This window comes from Molossus molossus, unplaced genomic scaffold (genome assembly GCF_014108415.1).
Source record: "Molossus molossus isolate mMolMol1 unplaced genomic scaffold, mMolMol1.p scaffold_m16_p_17, whole genome shotgun sequence".
NCBI lineage: Eukaryota > Metazoa > Chordata > Mammalia > Chiroptera > Molossidae > Molossus > Molossus molossus.
In genome coordinates this window covers 54,447,453-54,466,027 of record NW_023425352.1, presented here as the reverse complement: position 1 = coordinate 54,466,027, position 18,575 = coordinate 54,447,453, and the positions used below count along the sequence as shown (strand labels likewise).

The window sequence follows — 18,575 nt, the reverse complement described above, 5'->3', positions numbered from 1 at the left end:
TTTTTGTTCCGATAGAGTGGGAGGGAGAGAGAGGAAGAGAGAGAAACATTGACCTGAAAGGGACACATCGAGTGGCTGCCACCCGCACGACCAACCATGGCCAGGGACAACTGCAACCGAGGTACGCGCCCTTAGCGGGAACCAAACCTGGTTCTCTCTGAACCGCAGGCCGACCTCTAACCGCTGGGCAAAACCGGCCAGGGCATTGCTGCTAATTTCTGAATGAATCAAGAGGGAAGTGTGTTCTTTGCAGGTGAATTCTGTAGACTCTTGGAATGCCTTTTGGTGTCAATCCTTACTTTCCTCTTACCTATTTCTTAACCGTTGGAGCCTAATCTCTACCTGCATTCTTACTCGGTGCCTTCAGAGTCTTAACAATTCCAGGCTCTAAATACGAAAACCGGATTCTCTCCAACTCCACTTTGAAAGGTCACGTCTCTGTAGAACTTGCAATGCCTCCATTTCTTTTGTCCCTTACCAACCAAAGTACCCAGATCTGGTAGCCAAATTGTTATACACTTGTTTTTCTATTAGTAGGAGATTCTGAGGTTTCATCTTTTTACCTTACTGGCAGCTCCACGGTGTCGTGCTTCTTAGCACTCAATCACCGCAGCAACTAGCTGCAGGCAGCCCTCACTACTTCCTTAGGTTTTTGCCTGCCCGGAATTTTAACTTGATCCCTTGGCCTCGTCCTGTTTCTCTAGCCTGAGTAATTTTGACCAAGTCCCTAGAGTCTGCCCCGCCCCCGCCCCCGCACACGCAGTGCATGCCGGTCTTAGCCCCTCTGTAGGGAAAGAGGGTCCGCCATGTTACCCGGCGGCGCCGCCGCTTGGCTCTGGTAGCCGCCGCCCCCGCCCCCAACCCCTCCCGGCCCAACGCCTAGCTGAGCCCCGGGCCCAGCATGGCCGCCCCGGAGCCGGCCCGGGCTGCACCGCCCCCGCCCCCGCCCCCGCCGCCCCCTCCCGGGGCTGACCGCGTCGTCAAAGGTGAGAGGTGGACGAAGCCCTGGGGGCCTGGCCTGAGGAGCTGTGTGTGAGGGCGGGCGGAGACCGTCCCCTCCGGAGCGGGCCCGGAAGGGCGGGCGAGTGACTGGCTGCCTCCCTTGGGGAGTGGCCCCTGGGCGGGCCCCTGCTGGGCTGGGCTGAGTTGGTGGCGGCAGCTCCGCGTTCTCTCGCTCGCCTTCTGGCCGGGGCAGGGGTTTCGCTCTCCAGGTCTCTTAGCCCAAGGGCTGAGGCTGCTGGCCGCAGTGAGCCCCTTTCTTTTCAAACTCGGCCTGTCATGTCAAGCGGCCCAGAGGCCGCGATTAGCTTCCTGCTCTGCGACAGCTGCACGCCAGGCTTGCCGGGGCGGACAGAGGGGCTCGGAGACCTGCAGCCATGCGGGGCCGGGCGATGAGCAGTCAGAAATCACCTCGGCTTTGGCCCACGCCTGCTCCCCAGTGACAGCCATCCTCCCTCTTCGCTCCCAGTTAGAGTCAGCCCCGGGGGTTCGCTCTTGGCCCTCAGGTGCCACCCTGCGCGGGGGAAACCAAATCGGATTGGACAGGGCGGGATTGGGGGGCCCCGGATTTAAGTGCAGAATAGATGGAGAAAAGGCAGCATAAAAGACCGAAAAAAAAAGGCCCCGTGGGTAGGAAGAAGCATTTATTTAGAAAACCGTCAACACTGATCAAAGGCTAAAAGGGGTTACCCCTTCCCTTCAAACACACACCCATACACACCCCCTAGAAGGAAAAGTTAAATATTTCTCAGCTGCGGCAGAATTTATAGATATTTACCGACAACAGGTCGGCAGATTAACTTAAAATAGAAAAATTGAGGGCTAATTGAGAGCAACTTAAGATCTCCATGCCATCTGGGAGAGCCCGTCAACTTCAAACACTGCTGTGGAGGTGAAAAACAATTTGGAATGGTTTTTCTTTACCATGTAGCTTGGTTAATAAATTGAAATAATTATAGAATAATGTTTATTATGTTTATTTTTGAAAGATAGATACTTCTTTTGTTTTATTTATTTTCTTTATTTAGCTCCTCAAATATACTGGCACAATGTTTAAACACCGTTAAGCCCAGTTTTTGAAATCTGACCAGATATGTTTCCATTAAAATATTTAAAAACAAGAAAAACATTTTCCTTTGTGTTATTTTAATTTTTCATTTTGAACCTCCTTTAATAATAACACTAATTTGTATCCAGACTTATGCAGATAATTTGTTAACGTTAGTCGTATATCTAGTTGGGCCAGGCATTGGATTGAGCTGAATAAAGAGCCTAATGGAATTCGGGTCCTGAGAAATCTTTTTAAGGTGTGTGTGTGTGTGTGTGTGTGTGTGTGTGTGTGTGTGAGATTGGTAGTTCAGGTATTCACCCTATCATGAAATATTGGAGTTTTGTGGGGGTGGAAACATGGGCTGCCTCTTCATTTTTTTACTGTATATCTGTGTTATATGTTAATTTCCATGAGCTCTTTTCACCCTACTTGGTACAACCAGTCACATTCCTGAACAATGCTTGTGAATGCCTTATGCTTGTGAATCTTTACGTTTCTTGTCATGTATATGGTAGTGTTTTTCCTGTACTGCTTTAATACAGTAAAAATAAAATTTCAAACATAAGGCATATTTCTTAGGGGCAAGTCGTGAATCCAAAAGTCATATTTGATTGGTATGGAATAAAAGTCATTTGGTTTAAGTAAATAGGAAAGGAGCTTGTTAGTATAGGAAGTTATAGTTAAATAGAGCTCATGGATATAAAATCTCATGTACTCAGTTGTATATTCTTTATCAAAACAACTTTCATTTCTTTATGGAATTTGTTAGCCAGTTGCAATGCCTGATACGGATCATAAGTTTATACAGACGGTTTGCACATAGAGTCTCATCCCTGGCTCAGAAATTACTGGGAAAATCACCTTTCATACAGAAATCCACTTTTAGATTTCATCTTCAGGCTTCTTTCTAGCCTTCCTCATTCAGTAATTGTATACCATGATGTTACATTTGATGACAGAAGATAACATGACCACAGTGCTAGTTCAGTCAAGTTTAAAACTTGTTAAAATCCAGATTTTAAAAGTCCAATACAGCCCTGGTCTGTTTTGCTCAGCGGTTAGAGCGTCGGCCTGTGGTCGAGAGACCCGGGTTCGGTTTCCGCTAAGGGCACGTACCTCGGTTGTAGTTTGTCCCCGGCCCCGGTTGGGTCGTGTGGGTGGCGACCACTCAATGTGTCCCTTTCATGTCGATGTTTCTCTCTCTCTCTCCCTCCCACTCTATCTGAACAAAATATCAAAAAAAATGTTCTCAGGTGAGGATAAGAAAAATAATAATAAATAAATAAAAGTCCAATACAGTTTTGCAGCTGTAGCATTTCATAGTAATATTAATGAGACCATTGTTGGTGTCGAATACAAGTAGTCTTTTATGCCCTAAAACTTTTCCTTTTCTCAGTTTTATGCTCTTACATGTCTAGTTCAGGAGGCTTGAATTTATAGTCACTTAGGTGTTAAAGCGAGGATATAGATTTTTCAGGTGTCTGAAATTCACTTTATGTAAAATTTGAGATATTGAAATACTGTAGGTGATTCATGTATAAATGTAATTAGCTCTTCACTGAAATTGTTAATGGTAATTCTGTATCACTAATTATGAATGATTAGGTTTCCTGATTAAAGCAGATTTTGTTCTGAGCCCACTCCAGCTGATGTCTCTGGTCAAATTCTTTTCTTTTAAAGTTGATGTAGCCCAAGTGCTTTAGGTGAGAATAGTATGCTCTCTTAACTATTTTCTGTTAAGCATTTTTCTGTTCTTTTGACTAAGATAAGAAGTTGGAAATAAACTAGGAAAAATAGCTAACTGTATCTGCATAAGTACCTTACTGCCACATCAACAAAATTGGTATGGGTAATTAAAGCATAAAATCTTGAATTTATGAATATTGCTCTCCTCCCCTCCAAAATTTGCTTGACCTGAATTGTCCGGATACTTCCTTTTCTTTCCAGATACTTTAAACATGTACCCAGATTTGTACAACTAGATTGTTCCTTGAGATTATTAAATCTGTTAGTTTTAATTTTTTTATTTTTTGTTAATCCTCACCCAAGGAAATTCTTCCATTGATCTTTTTAGACAGAGCAGAAGGGAGGGAGGGGGGGAGGGAGAGAGAGAGAGAGAGAAACATTGATGCGTCCACATCGATCAGTTGCCTCCTATACGGCCCTGGGGCTGGGGATTGAATCTGCAACCCAGGTATATGCCCCGACCCAGAATCAAACCCGCGATCCTTGGGTCTGCAGGTTGATGCTCTAACCACTGGGCAAAACCAGTTGGGTCATGGCAAATCTGTTAGTATTTTTTTTATCCTCGCCCAAGGACATTTTTTGATATTTTGCTCAGATAGAGTGGGAGAGAGAAACATCGACGTGAAAGGGACACATAGAGTGGTTGCCACCCACACAACCCAACCAGGGCCAGGGACAAACTACAACCGAGGTACGTGCATTAGCGGGAACTGAACCCGGGTCTCTCCAGACTGCAGGCCAATGCTCTAACCGCTGAGCCACCGACCAGGGCAGTATTTTTTGTTTAGTGTAGTTTTGTTTTATTTGTTTGTTAATCCTTACCCAAGGATATTTTTCCATTAAGTTTTCAGAAAGAGTAGGAGGGAGGGAGGGAAAGAGAAAGAGAAAGATCCATGAGAGAGAGACACATTAATTGGTTGCCTCCCGCAAGATCGAACCTGCAGCAACCTGCAGCATAGGTATGTGCCCTTGACCAGTATTGAACCAGAGACTCTTCAGTCTGGGGCCTGTGCTCCAACCGCCAAGGCTAAATCTGTTAGTCTTGATACAAAAATTCACCTTTATCACTTCGAGCGCATCATGCATGTTGTGTATGTTCATTTTTGCACACACAATGTGACTCTCTTTTGAATTCATATATATTCTTTCTATTAACCTCATTTCTTAAATTATCAGATTTTCTGATTAAACCAAAATGCTGAGGTGTGTGTGTTTTAAATTTTTAAAGCTGATATATTTCTGATGGGCAGTCTTTGATTTATTTGGGTTCTTTTGTCTTTGATTTATTTGGGTTCTTTTGCCAGCTGCCCTGCTTAGGTCATTTGGCTAGTGTTTTCCAGTCCTTAGCTTTATTAGAATTGCTTATTTTTCATTACAGATTTTTAAGAGTCTCATGCTCTATCAACTGAGCTAGCCGGGGTCATTACAGATTTTTATGCTCACCCAAGGACATTTTTTTACATTTATCTTCAGATAGAGTGGGAGGGAGAGGGGAGGGAAGAGAGAGAGAGAAACATCAATGTGAGAGAGACACATTGACTGGTTGCCACCCACACGACCCCCAGCTGTGGCCGGGGACAAACTGCAACTGAGGTTACGTGCCCTTAGCAGGACCAAACCCAGGACTCTCTGGTCCGTAGGCTGACGCTCTAACCACTGAGTCAAACCGGCCAGGGCTCATAACAGATTTTTAGATGAACCACATAGATCTTGAGGTCACATAGCTACTTCAGTGTTTCTTGCTAGTTCTAGTTCATTGTATGTTAAACCAACTTAAATTTTAATTTTTGTTTACTAAAGGTATTTTGTGGACTTACCTATGTAAAAAGATAACTCTTAATGATTTTTAGCCCTGGCTGGTTTGGCTCAGCGGTTAGAGCGTCGGCCTGCAGTCCAGAGAGACCAGGGTTCGGTTCCTGCTATGGGCATGTATCTTGGTTGCAGTTTGTCCCTGGCCCTGGTTGGATTGTGTGGGTGGCAACCAATTAATGTGTCTTTCTCACACCGATGTTTCTCTCTCTCTTTCTTCTCTCTCCCGCTCTATCTGAAGATAAATGCAAAAAAAAAAAAAAAAAATGTCCTCAGGTGAGGATGGAAAAAAAATATATTTAATTTTTTTCCCACCACCATTAAACTGTTAAGCATACTAAAATAAATTTCCATCCCTGGCCGGTTTGGGTCAATGGTTAGAGCATTGGCCTGTGGTCCAGAGAGACCTGGGTTCAGTTCCCGCTAAGGGTGTATACATCGGTTGCAGTTTGTCCCCGGCCCCGGTTGGGGTCATGTGGGTGGCAGCCATTTGATGTGTTTCTCTCATATCAATGTTTCTCTCTCTTCTCTCTCTCTCACTCTATCTGAAGATGAATGCAAAAATGTCCTCGGGTAAGGATAAAAATATAATAATTAAATAATAAATAAATAAATTTCAGTACCATGTGTCCTAGAGAAAGCAAAGGAATAGAGAATAGTGTGTGTGTGTGTGTGTGTGTGTGTGTGTGAGAGAGAGAGAGAGAGAGAGAGAGAGAGAGAGAGAGAGAGAGAAAAAGAGAACACACTGTGGTAACAAGGCATCTTAGAAGGAAAATGCCAAGGAGGAAATACAGCTGCTCAGTAGTGAGGCAAAAGCTTCAGGTTCTAGAGCTATTGAATGAATTGGCAAGGATTGTAAGGAAGTTTAATGAAAAGAACCTTGATTTAATAAATGAGATGTTTCATTGCCAATCATATGACTTCATCATAAAAAATGTTTATACTCAGAGATGAATTAAGCTGAAGCTAATTGGGCATCTTTAGTTGGTATGTAAATTTTATTTTGAAACCTCAATCAAATAGAAGGTATTTATTAAATGCCTACTGTATGCTAAAACTGTAGGGAAACAACAGAAGTATAAAAAGATAAAATACAGTCCTGGTCCTTGGAGAAATAAGTACTCATGGAAAGTTATATATGTTATAAGGACAGTTGTGTTTAATAATTGTGAACTAAGAGGCATAACCAGCAAGTTGTTTGAGTTCAAAGGAGATAGTGATGACTCTGGACTGGAATGAGCTAGCGAGAGTTCTTATTGGAGGAAAGAGACCTTGAAGGATAAGTAGGTTTCAAATAGGCAGAAGATTGGGGCCATTTATTTGTGCAGTATTTATTGAGTACTTGCTTTGTACCAGGCATTATATTAGACATTAGGAAATTAGATTAAGTGAGGTAGATTCTCTTGGAGTGCTGACAGTCTAGTGGAGGAGACATTATTGCAAATATATAATGAGTCCAGCCGGGGTGGCTCAGTGGTTGAGTGTTGATCCATGCATCAAGAGGTCGCTGGTTCGATTCCTGGTCAGGGCACATGCCCAGGTTGTGGGCCCAATTCCCATGCAAGGAGGTGGCCAATAGATGTTCTCGCTCATCAGTGTTTCTCTCTCTCTCTCCCTCTCAATTCCGTTATCAAATCAATAAAGGGAAAAAAAATTTAAATATATCCTTAAAAAAATAAAAATAATATAATGAACTATGAAGTGCTGTTGGAGCTGTAAAAAAGGAATTGACTATCTTACCTGGAGAGAAAGCATCACGGAGTCTTATGTTTTGAGATGGGCCTTGAAGGATGAATAGAATTTCTCTAGATAGAAGTTAGGCCTGTGTAGAGAAAATGTCTTCTGGTAGTACCAACAGCAGCAGAAAGGCATGGAGTTTTTTTTAAAAGCATGAAATGTGTACCTGTGTGAAGTGCTTGGCAAGTAATGGCAGGAGATGAAGTTGGAAAGGATCTTTTGTACACCAAGTTGAGAAGCTGGAACTTAAGGTAATAAACAGTATAACCTCTGGATGATTAAGAACACAGGTTCTAGAGTGAGACTGACCAGGTCTGAATCCTAGCTCTACCTCAATAACCTTTTCACTGCGGACAAGATACTTAATATCACTAAGCCTCAATTTTCTCATCTGTAAAATAGTTAAAGTATTATTATGGGGTTTTTGGAGGATTAATGAAGACAGTCCATGTAAAATGTGTACTACAGTGACTGGCCTGGCACATGATAAGTAGTCAACCAAGCTAGCTCTCACCATTATTATTAATGAAGGTTTTAAAGTAGAGGAATGACTCCAGTGTCTTGGTTTTGAAAGCTAACCTGGTATTGTATAGAACAAAATATTAGAAGAGGAGAGGCTTAAATCAGGGTATCAGAGATGAATGGTATTTGAACTATACAGAATGACCAAGGCATGAATTAAGGGAAAGAGAGAAACCAGATATGACACAAATTATGAGTAATATTAGAAGGTAGATATATATTGGATCAGTGATTGGGTATAGGAATGAAAGCAGTGGGAGAGCAAAACTTTTAAAGGAAAAAAGAATCAGCCCTGGCTGGTTTGGCTTAGCGGTTGGAGTGTCAGCACCCGGACAAAAGAGTCGCAGGTTTGATTCCAGTCAAGGGCACTTACCTTGGTTGTGGTTCAGTCCCGGGCCCTGGTCAGGGTCGTGCGGGAGGCAACCAGTTAATGTGTCTTCTCTCACATTGATGTTTCTTTCTACTCCCCTCCCACTCTATCTGAAGATAAATAGAAAAGAGTATCCTCGGGTAAGGATTAAAAAAATAATAAATACACCTCCCTTAAAAAAAAAAAAAAAAAAGGAAAGCCCTGGCCGGTTTGGCTCAGTGATTAGAGTATTGGCCTGCGGACCAGAGAGTCCTGGGTTTGGTTCCCGCTAAGGGCACATACCTCGGTGTGTTTTGTCCCTAGCCCTGGTTGAGATCGTGTGGCTGGCAACCTGTCGATGTGTCTTATTCATGTCGATGTTTCTCTCTCTTCCTCTCTCTTCCTCCCTCTCTCCCACTCTATCTGAAGATAAATGCAAAAATGTCCTCGGGTGAGGAATAAAAAAAAAAGAAACAATAGACGTATTTTACTTTAGGAATTGATTAAATTGAGCAGTTATATTTAGAAGCAGATATTAGAATGACATGTAAAAGACTGGCAATGGTCTTCAAACTGAGAAGGACCTTGAAAATAAGTTTCAGGCCCTGGCCTTATAGATTGGTTAGAGTGTTGTTCAGATACACCAAGGTTGCAGGTTCCATCCCCAGTCAGGGTACATACAAGAATCAACCAATGAGTGCACAAACAAGTGGAACAACAAATTGATGTTTCTCTCTCTTCCTCTCTATAAAATCAATCAATCAATCCTTTTTTTTTTTTTTTAAGTAAAAATAAGTTTCAGGCTCCCCCTCCCCCTCTTATTCTTTGGTCTTTAAGAAACTACCCAAACTGTACTTTATACAGTCAAGGGGGAGACAAAGTAGAGCTTATTTTTCTAGTACACAAAGTGGTAAGAACTTGAACTAGTTAACATTGCAGTAATGGAGATGTAAGAAAATGAGCATTTGAAGAATCAGTAGGACTCGGAGTCCAAAAAAAGAACAATGACACCAAAATTTTAATTAAGTCCAAGTGACAGAAAATGGTAATATCATAAAAACAAACCAGGAAAGGGAACCAGTTTTGAGGGAAAGGTATTGTATTCACAGAACCACTGCAAATTAAAAGAAACCCAAGGGATAACCTTGAAATTTTGAAGACAGCACTGTAGGATTTATTGAGTCTTTCCTTAGAGCATGTGGCCAATGCATGCTTCTGCCTCTGGCAGCTGAAAGGGTTATACTGTTTTTCTTTTCTTTTTTTTTTTAATTGATTTTTAGAGAGAGGGAGAGATGAAAACATCTATGTGAGAAACATTGATTGGCTGCCTCCTGCATGCCCCTCACTGGGGATTTAGCCAGAAACCTGAGCATGTGCCCTGACAGGGAATCAAACCGGAGACCTTTTGGTGCATGGGTCGGCACTTAGCCTCTGAGCCATAGCTGAGTTTATACTGTTTTTTTTATTCTCACACGAGGACATTATTTGCATTTATCTTCAGATAGAGCAGGAGGGAGACGAGGGGGGGGAGAGAGAGAGAGAGAGAGAAACATCGATGTGAGAGAGACACATCGACTGGTTGCCACCCACACAACCCTAACTGGGACCGGGGACAAACTGCAACCGAGGTATGTGCCCCTAGTGGGAACCGAACCTGGGACTCTCTGGTCCGCGGGTCAATGCTCTAACCGCTGAGCCAAACTGGCCAGGACAGGTTATATTGTTTGTGATTAGAAGACTTCTGATGAATCTCTTAGTCACAAGAGCATCATCATTGTGTTGGTATAAGACAGAAAGTACTGGAGTAGCATTTGAAGACCTCAGTTTCAACCATGGCTCTACCATGGTTATTAAGATAGAGCTAGGGAGAGTCATTTAAGTTCTTTGAACCTATTATTTCATTTGTGAAATGGAGATAAAACCTTCCCTACTAAACTCACAGGATGTCTCTGAGAATCGTACAGGATTATGTATGTGAAAGTACTTTGTTAATTGTAAATAAAGCACTATACATATATTGTTATTGCTATAAATTAGTGTCAAGATATACAAGTATTTTAGAAACTACCTCAGTTAAATAAACATTTATTAGTTACCTATGTTCTAATCACTAGGTATGTAGAGATGAAAGACAGCCCCCTCCCATCAAGGAACTTATAAGCTTATGGAAAGACAGATATTTACAGTGCAGTTGGTAAGTGCCATGATACAGGTGTGCATTATATGTTATGCTATGGGAACACAAAGGCAGTGACCTTAACTTAGTCTGGAAACATTAAAAAAATTTTTCAATAATTGGAAGACTAAAATAAGGTTTAAAGACAAGGAGAAATTAGGCAAAAGATAGGAATAGTGTACCTCCAAACAGGAAGGCATGCAAGTTAGAGATTTTAAATAAAATGATGTAATTTAAAAATGAAAATAAAGTGTCTGTAGTGTGGGATGTTTGTGGAATGTGAGGTATGCAAAAGATGAGGGTTGGAAATGTAGGGAAGGGTCAGATTACAGGATTTTGTATGCCATGTTAAGATAGAATTTAGATATTATATAATGAGCTGTTTGAAACAGGAGAATACTGAATTTTAGAATAAGTATTCTTTTTTTTTTTAATCCTCATCCGAGGACATTTTTCCATTTTTTGTACAGAGTGGGAGGGAGAGAGAGGAAGAGAGAGAGAGGGAAACATCGATGTGAAAGGGACAACACATCGAGTGGCTGCCACCCGCACGACCAACCAGGGCCGGGGACAAACTGCAACCGAGGTACATGCCCTTAGCGGGAACCGAACCTGGGTCTCTCCGGACCGCAGGCGGACGCTCTAACCGCTGAGCCAAACCAGCCAGGGCTAGAATAAGTATTCTTGAGTATTGTGGAGCATGGGAAAAAGTGAAAGGATTATAGTTATTCCAGCAGGAGAAAAGTCCCCTCCATTTTCCAAGACCAAAGGGGCAAAAACAGATCACAGAATTATTTAAGGCCTGTTGGCCATGTAGGGTGAAGAAGAAAGAGACTTAGAGGATAATTCCAGGTAGAAAATAGACGAAATGTGAGAAAATGAAGATACTTGTTGTAGATGACTTTTTCAAGAAACTTAGTCATCAAAATAAAGGATATCTATCTGCTTATATATTTCTTGATATTTCAGGGAAGAGGTATTCCTCCCATCCAGTGCTAAACATTCTATCTGTGCTTTAAATCCCATACCCCACCCATGCCTATATTCTTTTTCTTCTGCCTCTGACTCTCCATTGGATCTTTCCTTTGAGCAGATAAATATACTTAAGACTCTGATCTTAAAAACAACCCCAAACAGCTCAGGCTGGTTTTCTCAGTGGTTAGAGCATTGGCCTGAGGACAGAAGGGTCTGAGGTTCAATTCCCAGTCAAGGGCATGTACCTGGGTTGCAGGATCAGTTCCCAGCCCCTGCTGGGTTGTGCAGGAGGCAACCAATCTGTGTGTCTTACATTGATGTTTCTCTCTCTCCCCTTCTACTTTATTTATTTATTTATTTCCTCACCTGAGGTTATTTTTCCATTTATTTTCAGACAGAGTGGGAGGGAGGGAGAGAGAGAGAGAGAAACATTGATGTGAGAGAAACTGGGAGAGAGGGAGAGGGGGGGGGAGAGAGAAACAGAAACATTGATGTAAGAGAAACACATGGATGGGCTGCCTCCTACATGATCCCTACCAGGGCCGGGACTGAACCACCACCAGAACAGAACCTGCAACTCTTTGGTCCACTGGCCAGTAATGCTCTAACTGCTGGGCCAAACTGGCCAGGGACCTTCCACTCTCTAAAAAAATCAATGGAAAAATATCCTTGGGTAAGGATAAAAATAAAATAAAACAACCCCAAACAAATAATTCTCCCTTACTCATTCCTATATATCATGAGTTTCATATGAGAGATGGAATGGCAGGGACAAGGATGAACTAGCCAGAAGGCATGAACTTCAAAGGAGGAGGCATTTTTTTCTTCAATGGAGTGATGATGTTGGAAGTGGTAATGGGAACTGAACTTTTCTCTCTTGGGAATAGTGGAATGTGGAAAAATGAGCAATGTTCACTTTGAAAAATGTGTTTGAGAAGTGTTGTCCTTCAGGAAAACTAAGATTTAATTAAGCTAGAGAGATGAAGACAGCATTCTTTGAAGAGGGGAGAGAGAGAGAAAGAAGGGGAGGAGGGGATTTTTTTTTCTTCTTCTTCTAATAATTAGAATTCTGGAGGCTTCAGTGAAAAGGATTGGGAGGGAGGAAATCAGCCAGAAGATGGTATGATGTGAGTAAAAGAAATACAGAGAAAAATTCAGAAGTATAGATGACAGAAGGGACTTCATTTTGCATTGTTGCCACTAATGGCTCAGGCATCTGAATGATACATTGAAGTAAAGTTGTTCATTTGTCAGTGGCTGCTCCCAAGTTGGTATTGGAAGCTTCATGGGGCCTAATAGTTTGCAGCCTTTGCTTAGACTTGAGGTACAGGATTAATTTTCAGGATTTCTTATCCAGTAGTAGAAAAAGTAAGATCTCTTACCCTCCAACATCCCTGATCAATCTGTGTTCCTGGTTTATTTTTTCCAACTTCCTAAATTAAAACTTTTTAGGCCTTGTTTTTAGCCACCATACATTAAATCTGAATGAAAATACTCTGTGAATGTTATTGATTATTAAAAAGATACACCCATCATGTTAAAATTTAGGTTAAAGAAAATGTTTCAATAGAACAGTTTGGTCAAAATGATTATTACCAAATCAGGTTTTCTAGTGTTGGAAACTTGGTGATCTGAGGTGATTTTGTAGCTCTTTAGGTTGTTCCAGCTAATTCTCCATTGTAGCCATTTCGATTATTGACCATTTACATACATTTATGTTTTAGTTTTTCCCTACCACAAATATAGAAGAGCAGGAAAAAGAGTCTGAAAATAAGGAGAAAAAAATGTATAGGAAGAAAAGCCTACAAAAACAGCAATAATGGGCCAAAGATGAATTAGAAATTAAAAAGGAAAACCTCTTAACAGCCTGAAAATAGATGGAAATGCTTTAAAATGACTTAGGAGTTGCCAAAGTAGTAGTTTGAGAATACTGATTTTTTAAAAAAATGTTTTATTGGTTGATTTTAGAGAGAAAAGAGGAAGGAGTTGGGGGTGGAGGAGAGAGTTTGTTGTTCCACTTATTTAGTATTCATTGGTTAAGTCTTGTATGTGCCCTGACTGGAAGAGTAAACTCAAAAACTTAGTATATCAGGATGATGCTCTAACCAACTGAGCTACCCAGCCAGGATGAGAATGTTAATTTTTTTTTTTTATTCTCACTCGAGGACATTTTTCCATTTTTTGATGAGCTAGAGTGGGAAGGAGAGAGAGGGAGAGAGAGAGACAAACGTCAACGATGTGAAAGGGACACATCGAATGGCTGCCACTCGCACGACCCAACCAGGGCTGGGGACAAACTGCAATCAAGGTACATGTCCTTAGCAGGAACCAAACCCGGGTCTCTGGACCGCAGGTCAACGCTCTAACCGCTGAGCCAAACCGGCCAGGGCGAGAATATTAATTTTTGAAGAAAAAAAGTTTAACCCTCTGTCCACTAACAGGATCAATAATTAACCCCTTAGTAGGCCAGATTCTATTTGGTCAGTTTTCTTTCTCCTGATTAGATCACCTGCTGCAACTCCTTTTCCCAGCTGCCAAAGAGCACATGCCTTTTCCCTCTTATTTTCTTATTTACTGATTAATTAAAACATTCTTTTGAAACTCCTTATTCTCCACTTTCAGTTTGTGTTGTTAGAACAACACTGTTCTTCCATAATTTTCACCTACTTTTATCTAGGGTAACATTTCTTCACCCCTCAACCTGTACTCATTCCTTAAAACGTATCCCAGCTGGTCCTAAAATGTAAAAGTGTGCCTTGAAATTGAAAAGTAAGTGAAAAAGCATAGGTCTATAGATAACTTACTGATGGGCATGGAGGCAATTTATACTTTTTCCCCCTGATAAGTAAAGACATTCTGGCTCTTGGTTAAAGAGGGGGCACTACCGCAATGTGACTTTCACAATATGCATGAAAACATGCAGTGCCATTGATGATGGCTGAGTAGAGAAAGATGGGGGTTGGAGGGTGTCTACCAGATAGGTTTTTAGGAAGTTCTGTATTTTGAACAGAATCCAGTTATTAGTGGAATTCTGTTGTTGATTATTAGGAAGTATCCACAATCTAGAGTGCAGCCTCTTAAACAGTGTTTCTTTTCCTGAGTAAAGTGATTAAAAAATTCTCTTGGCCTAATGAGAAAAATATGACTTTATCTTGATCTCAGAAATTTGTATTTAAGAAATATTTAGCCTTGGCCGGTTTGGCTTAGTGGTTAGAGCGCCGGCCTGTGGTCCAGAGAGACCCGGGTTCGGTTCCCGCTAAGGGCACGTACCTCAGTTGCAGTTTGTCCCCGGCCCTGGTTGGGTCATGCGGGTGGCAGCCACTCGATGTGTCCCTTTCATGTCAATGTTTCTCTCTCTCTCTCTCTCTCCCTCCCACTCTATCTGAACAAAAAAATGGAAAAATGTCCTCGGGTCAGGATTAAAAAAAAAAGAAAGAAAAGAAATATTTAAACTTCTCATTTTTATAATGTCCCAAAAGTAACTTTTGATTTATTAAGTAATCAATTATTAAATTCTGTAGTCTTTAAACATTTGGTTTACTGATGGTGGCAAATTTGATTATATTATATATAATGGTTTGTTTAATATTTAGTAGGAGAAAAATATACTTTAACAAAGGTTTTCATTTTATTAGAATCCAGAAATAGTATATTTGGGAGAATAAAATGTATTCAATGCCTGTTCTAGATGTAGTAAAAAGAGGTGGGAATAAATGTATTCTAATGAAGGGGGAAAAAGCAAGTTCAAGTTTTGTATTACCATGTATCAAAAAAAAAAAAAAAAAAAAGGAAGAAGAAAGCAAGAATGATTGAATGATTGTTGACTTCATTCTTTTAGAAATGGTTGACAATCCCCTCTGCATCAGTTCTTATCTCACTTCTAAGGGGTTGAGTTCTTCCTAAAATTTTTCCCCTCATATGCACATTTAAAGGATTGAGTTCTTCCTAATTTTTTTTCCCCTTGTATGAGAATGTGGTTATGTATTATACTTCCTTAGGTAATTGATATAATTCTTACCCAGCCCCTTGATTTTAGTTAATCTTAAATTTTGAAATGTGAAGAAGCAATTGTTTCTATACATTTCCAGTCTTCTGTATAGTCATTGCTAATCACAATGAGGACCCTGAAACATGAAGAAAATACTGTATGCCTGAATATAAAGAGTTTTTTCCTTTAAAAAACCTTTTATTTCAGAAAAGAGTGAGCTGCATTACATTTGAGTTTGTATGTAGACTTGTACTATAAATTTCTGTCTTGCCTTCTTTATTTTGAGAAAGTACTATTTGATAAAGAGCCTAAAACAACTGTATTGATAAAGAGCCTATCTTGCATACATAAAGATGTCACTTGTTACACTCAGTAAAAAATGAATCAAATAAATTTAACAGATAATAGTAATTGTTGCTAAGTATATGATCTCAAATGGTGCTAGATACCAATGAAAGTAGACCTTTTTGTTTTCTGTTCCATTTAACAAATATTAGTTTAAAACACTCTAGTTAGATGATTACTTGTGGAAACTATACATAGGTATTACAGGAGTGAAAAGGCCAATTTCAATAGTTAGACAACTGTAACTTAGGATAAATTTGCAACGATAACTTTTTTTTTTAAATTTATTCTCACCCAAGGACATTATTTCATTTTTTGTTCAGATAGAGTGAGAAGGAGAGAGAGAGAGAGAGAGAGAGAGAGAGAGAGAGAAAGAAAGATCGATGTGAAAGGGACACATCGAGTGGTTGCCACCCACACGACCCAGCCAGGGCCAGGGACAAACTGCAACTGAGGTACGTGCCCCTAGCGGGAACTGAACCCGGGTCTCTGGACCGCAGGCCAACGCTCCAACCGCTGAGCCAAACCAGCCAGGGCTGCAATGATAACTTTTTACATATATTCAAAAAGTGCTTTTTCTCAAACAAGTTAAATGGAAATGAAGATAATTTGCTTTTAAAAAGTGTTAGATGGCCCTGGCCGGTTTGGTTCAGTGGTTAGAGCGTCGGCCTGCGGTCCTGAGAGACCCGGGTTCGGTTCCCGCTAAGGGCACGTACCTCGGTTGCACTTTGTCCCCGGCCCTGGTCGGTTGTGTGGGTGGCAGCCACTCGATTTGTTCCTTTCACATTGATGTTTCTCTCTCTCTCTCTGTTCCTCTCTCTCCCTCCCACTCTACCTGAACAAAAAATGGAAAAATGTCCTCGGGTGAGGATAAAAAAATAATAATAATAAAAAATAAAAAGTGTTAGATGGAGAGTATTATGCTAAGCGAAATAAGCCAATCAGATAAAGACAAGTATCACATGATCTCACTTATTTGTAGAATATAATGAACAAAATAAGCTGATGAACAAAATAGATCCAGAGACATAGAAGTAGGGGTCAGACTGACAAACCTCAGAGGAGGTGGCGAGGGAATAAACCAAAGAACTTATATGCATATATGTATAACCAGTGGACAATGCTGGGGTGAAGGTGGGGAGGGTAGGGAGAAGGAAGCAGGATCAGGAGAAGGTTGTCAAGGGGGTGGGGAGGAGAAACATCAGAAACAAAAATAAATTAATAAAAAAAATGTTAGATGACTGAAAAAGTGACTCCAGTGATAAGGAATATACTAATATTGAAGATGTGCATAAATCAGCTCTGGCTGATTTGGCTCAGCGGTTAGAACATTGGCCTGCTCTAACTGAAGGGTCGAGGGTTTGATTCCTGGTCAAGGGCACCTGGGTTGCAGGTTCGATCCTGGCTGTACAGGAGGCAACCAACTGATGTGTCTCTTACACTGATGTTTCTCTTTCCCTCCCTCCCTCCGTTCCTTCCTCTCTAAAAATCAATGAAAAAATATCCTCAGGTGAGAATTAACAAAGATGTGCATAAAAATTTCAAATGCATGTTTTGTGAAACATGAAGGTAGGAGAATAAGCAATATTTCAAAATTATCATGATTTATTGTTCAAAATCTGTACATGCATCTAAATTAATTTAAATTTCGTAAGAAAGCATTTGGCCCTGGCCAGTTTGGCTCAGCGGTTAGAGCATTGGACTGCGGTCCAGAGAGACCCGGGTTCAGTTCCCACTGGGGTACCTCGTTTGCAGTTTGTGCCCGGTCCTGGTTGGTCGTGTGGGTGATAGCCACTTGATGTGTCCCTTTTACATCAATGTTTCTCTCTCTTCCTCTCTCTTTCTCCCACTCTAACTGAACAAAAAATGGGAAAATGTCCTAGGATGAGTATAAAAAAAAAAAAAAAAGCATTTGGCTGTTTTATCTATATCCCTGAAAGTTTCCATTCAAATTGGCCAGAAAAAAAATTTTTTTTTAACATTAAGAACATGATAGCCCTGGCCGGTTTTGCTCAGTGGTTAGAGTGTCTGCCTGTGGTCCCGAGAACCCGGGTTTGGTTCCCGCTAGGGGCACGTACCTCGGTTGCAGTTTGTCCCTGGCCCTGGTTGGGTCATGCAGGTGGCAACCACTCAATGTGTCCCTTTCATGTCGATGTTTCTCTCTCTCTCTTCCTCTCTCTTCCTCCCACTCTATCGGAACAAAAAATGGAAAAATGTCCTCAGGTGAGGATTAAAAAAAAAGAACGTGGTGGATTGCCTTATATTTGGGATTTCTTTCTATTCAGGCTTATGTAGTATTAAGTTATATTTATTTTACTTCATGTAAGGTGAAGAGTGTATATGTTTTGAGAATTCTGCCAAAAAATGTTTTGGCTTAAAAAAAGAAGCTTTAGTTATCCTGAAACAAGTTTAATTTTGTGAGACAATTTTTTCTCTAATAATTCTCAGCAAAGAAAATGTTATATACAGATTAATAAAAAGTATAATTTGATTACTCATTTAAAAAAAGACTTTAAAAATTAACACCTCTAACCAATAAATAAAGAACAAAAACCAGCTTTTTATTTTTTACTTACATAGATCCACTGATTAGTTTTATGTTAATATGTTATAATTTATAGTGATTTATTTTTCCTTAAAAAAATTGCAGCTGTTCCTTTCCCCCCAACACATCGCTTGACATCTGAAGAAGTATTCGATATGGATGGGATACCTAGGGTTGATGTTCTGAAGAACCATTTAGTAAAAGAAGGTCGGGTAGATGAAGAAATTGCACTTAGAATTATCAATGAGGGTGCCGCCATTCTTCGGAGAGAGAAAACCATGATAGAAGTAGAGGCTCCAATTACAGGTATATATATTTATGTTTTGGGTATTA

The 18,575-nt window shown here is 40.7% G+C and overlaps 1 protein-coding gene across 3 annotated transcripts in view; it reads left to right on the top strand.

Annotated features, from left to right (window-relative positions):
* The first annotated feature begins 790 nt into the window (after nucleotides 1-790).
* Nucleotides 791-18,575, top strand: part of PPP3CB (protein phosphatase 3 catalytic subunit beta) — a 53,755-nt gene continuing 35,970 nt past the window's right edge. Inside the window, exons 1-2 of one of the 3 annotated variants that reach the window (XM_036265008.1) lie at nucleotides 791-986; nucleotides 18,348-18,548. In XM_036265008.1, coding sequence (XP_036120901.1) covers nucleotides 902-986; nucleotides 18,348-18,548 — 286 coding nt within the window. In that variant the 5' untranslated portion in view covers nucleotides 791-901. Of the gene's footprint in view, nucleotides 987-18,347; nucleotides 18,549-18,575 lie in introns of those variants that run through there. The other 2 variants (XM_036265009.1, XM_036265011.1) reach the window with 2 other exon arrangements.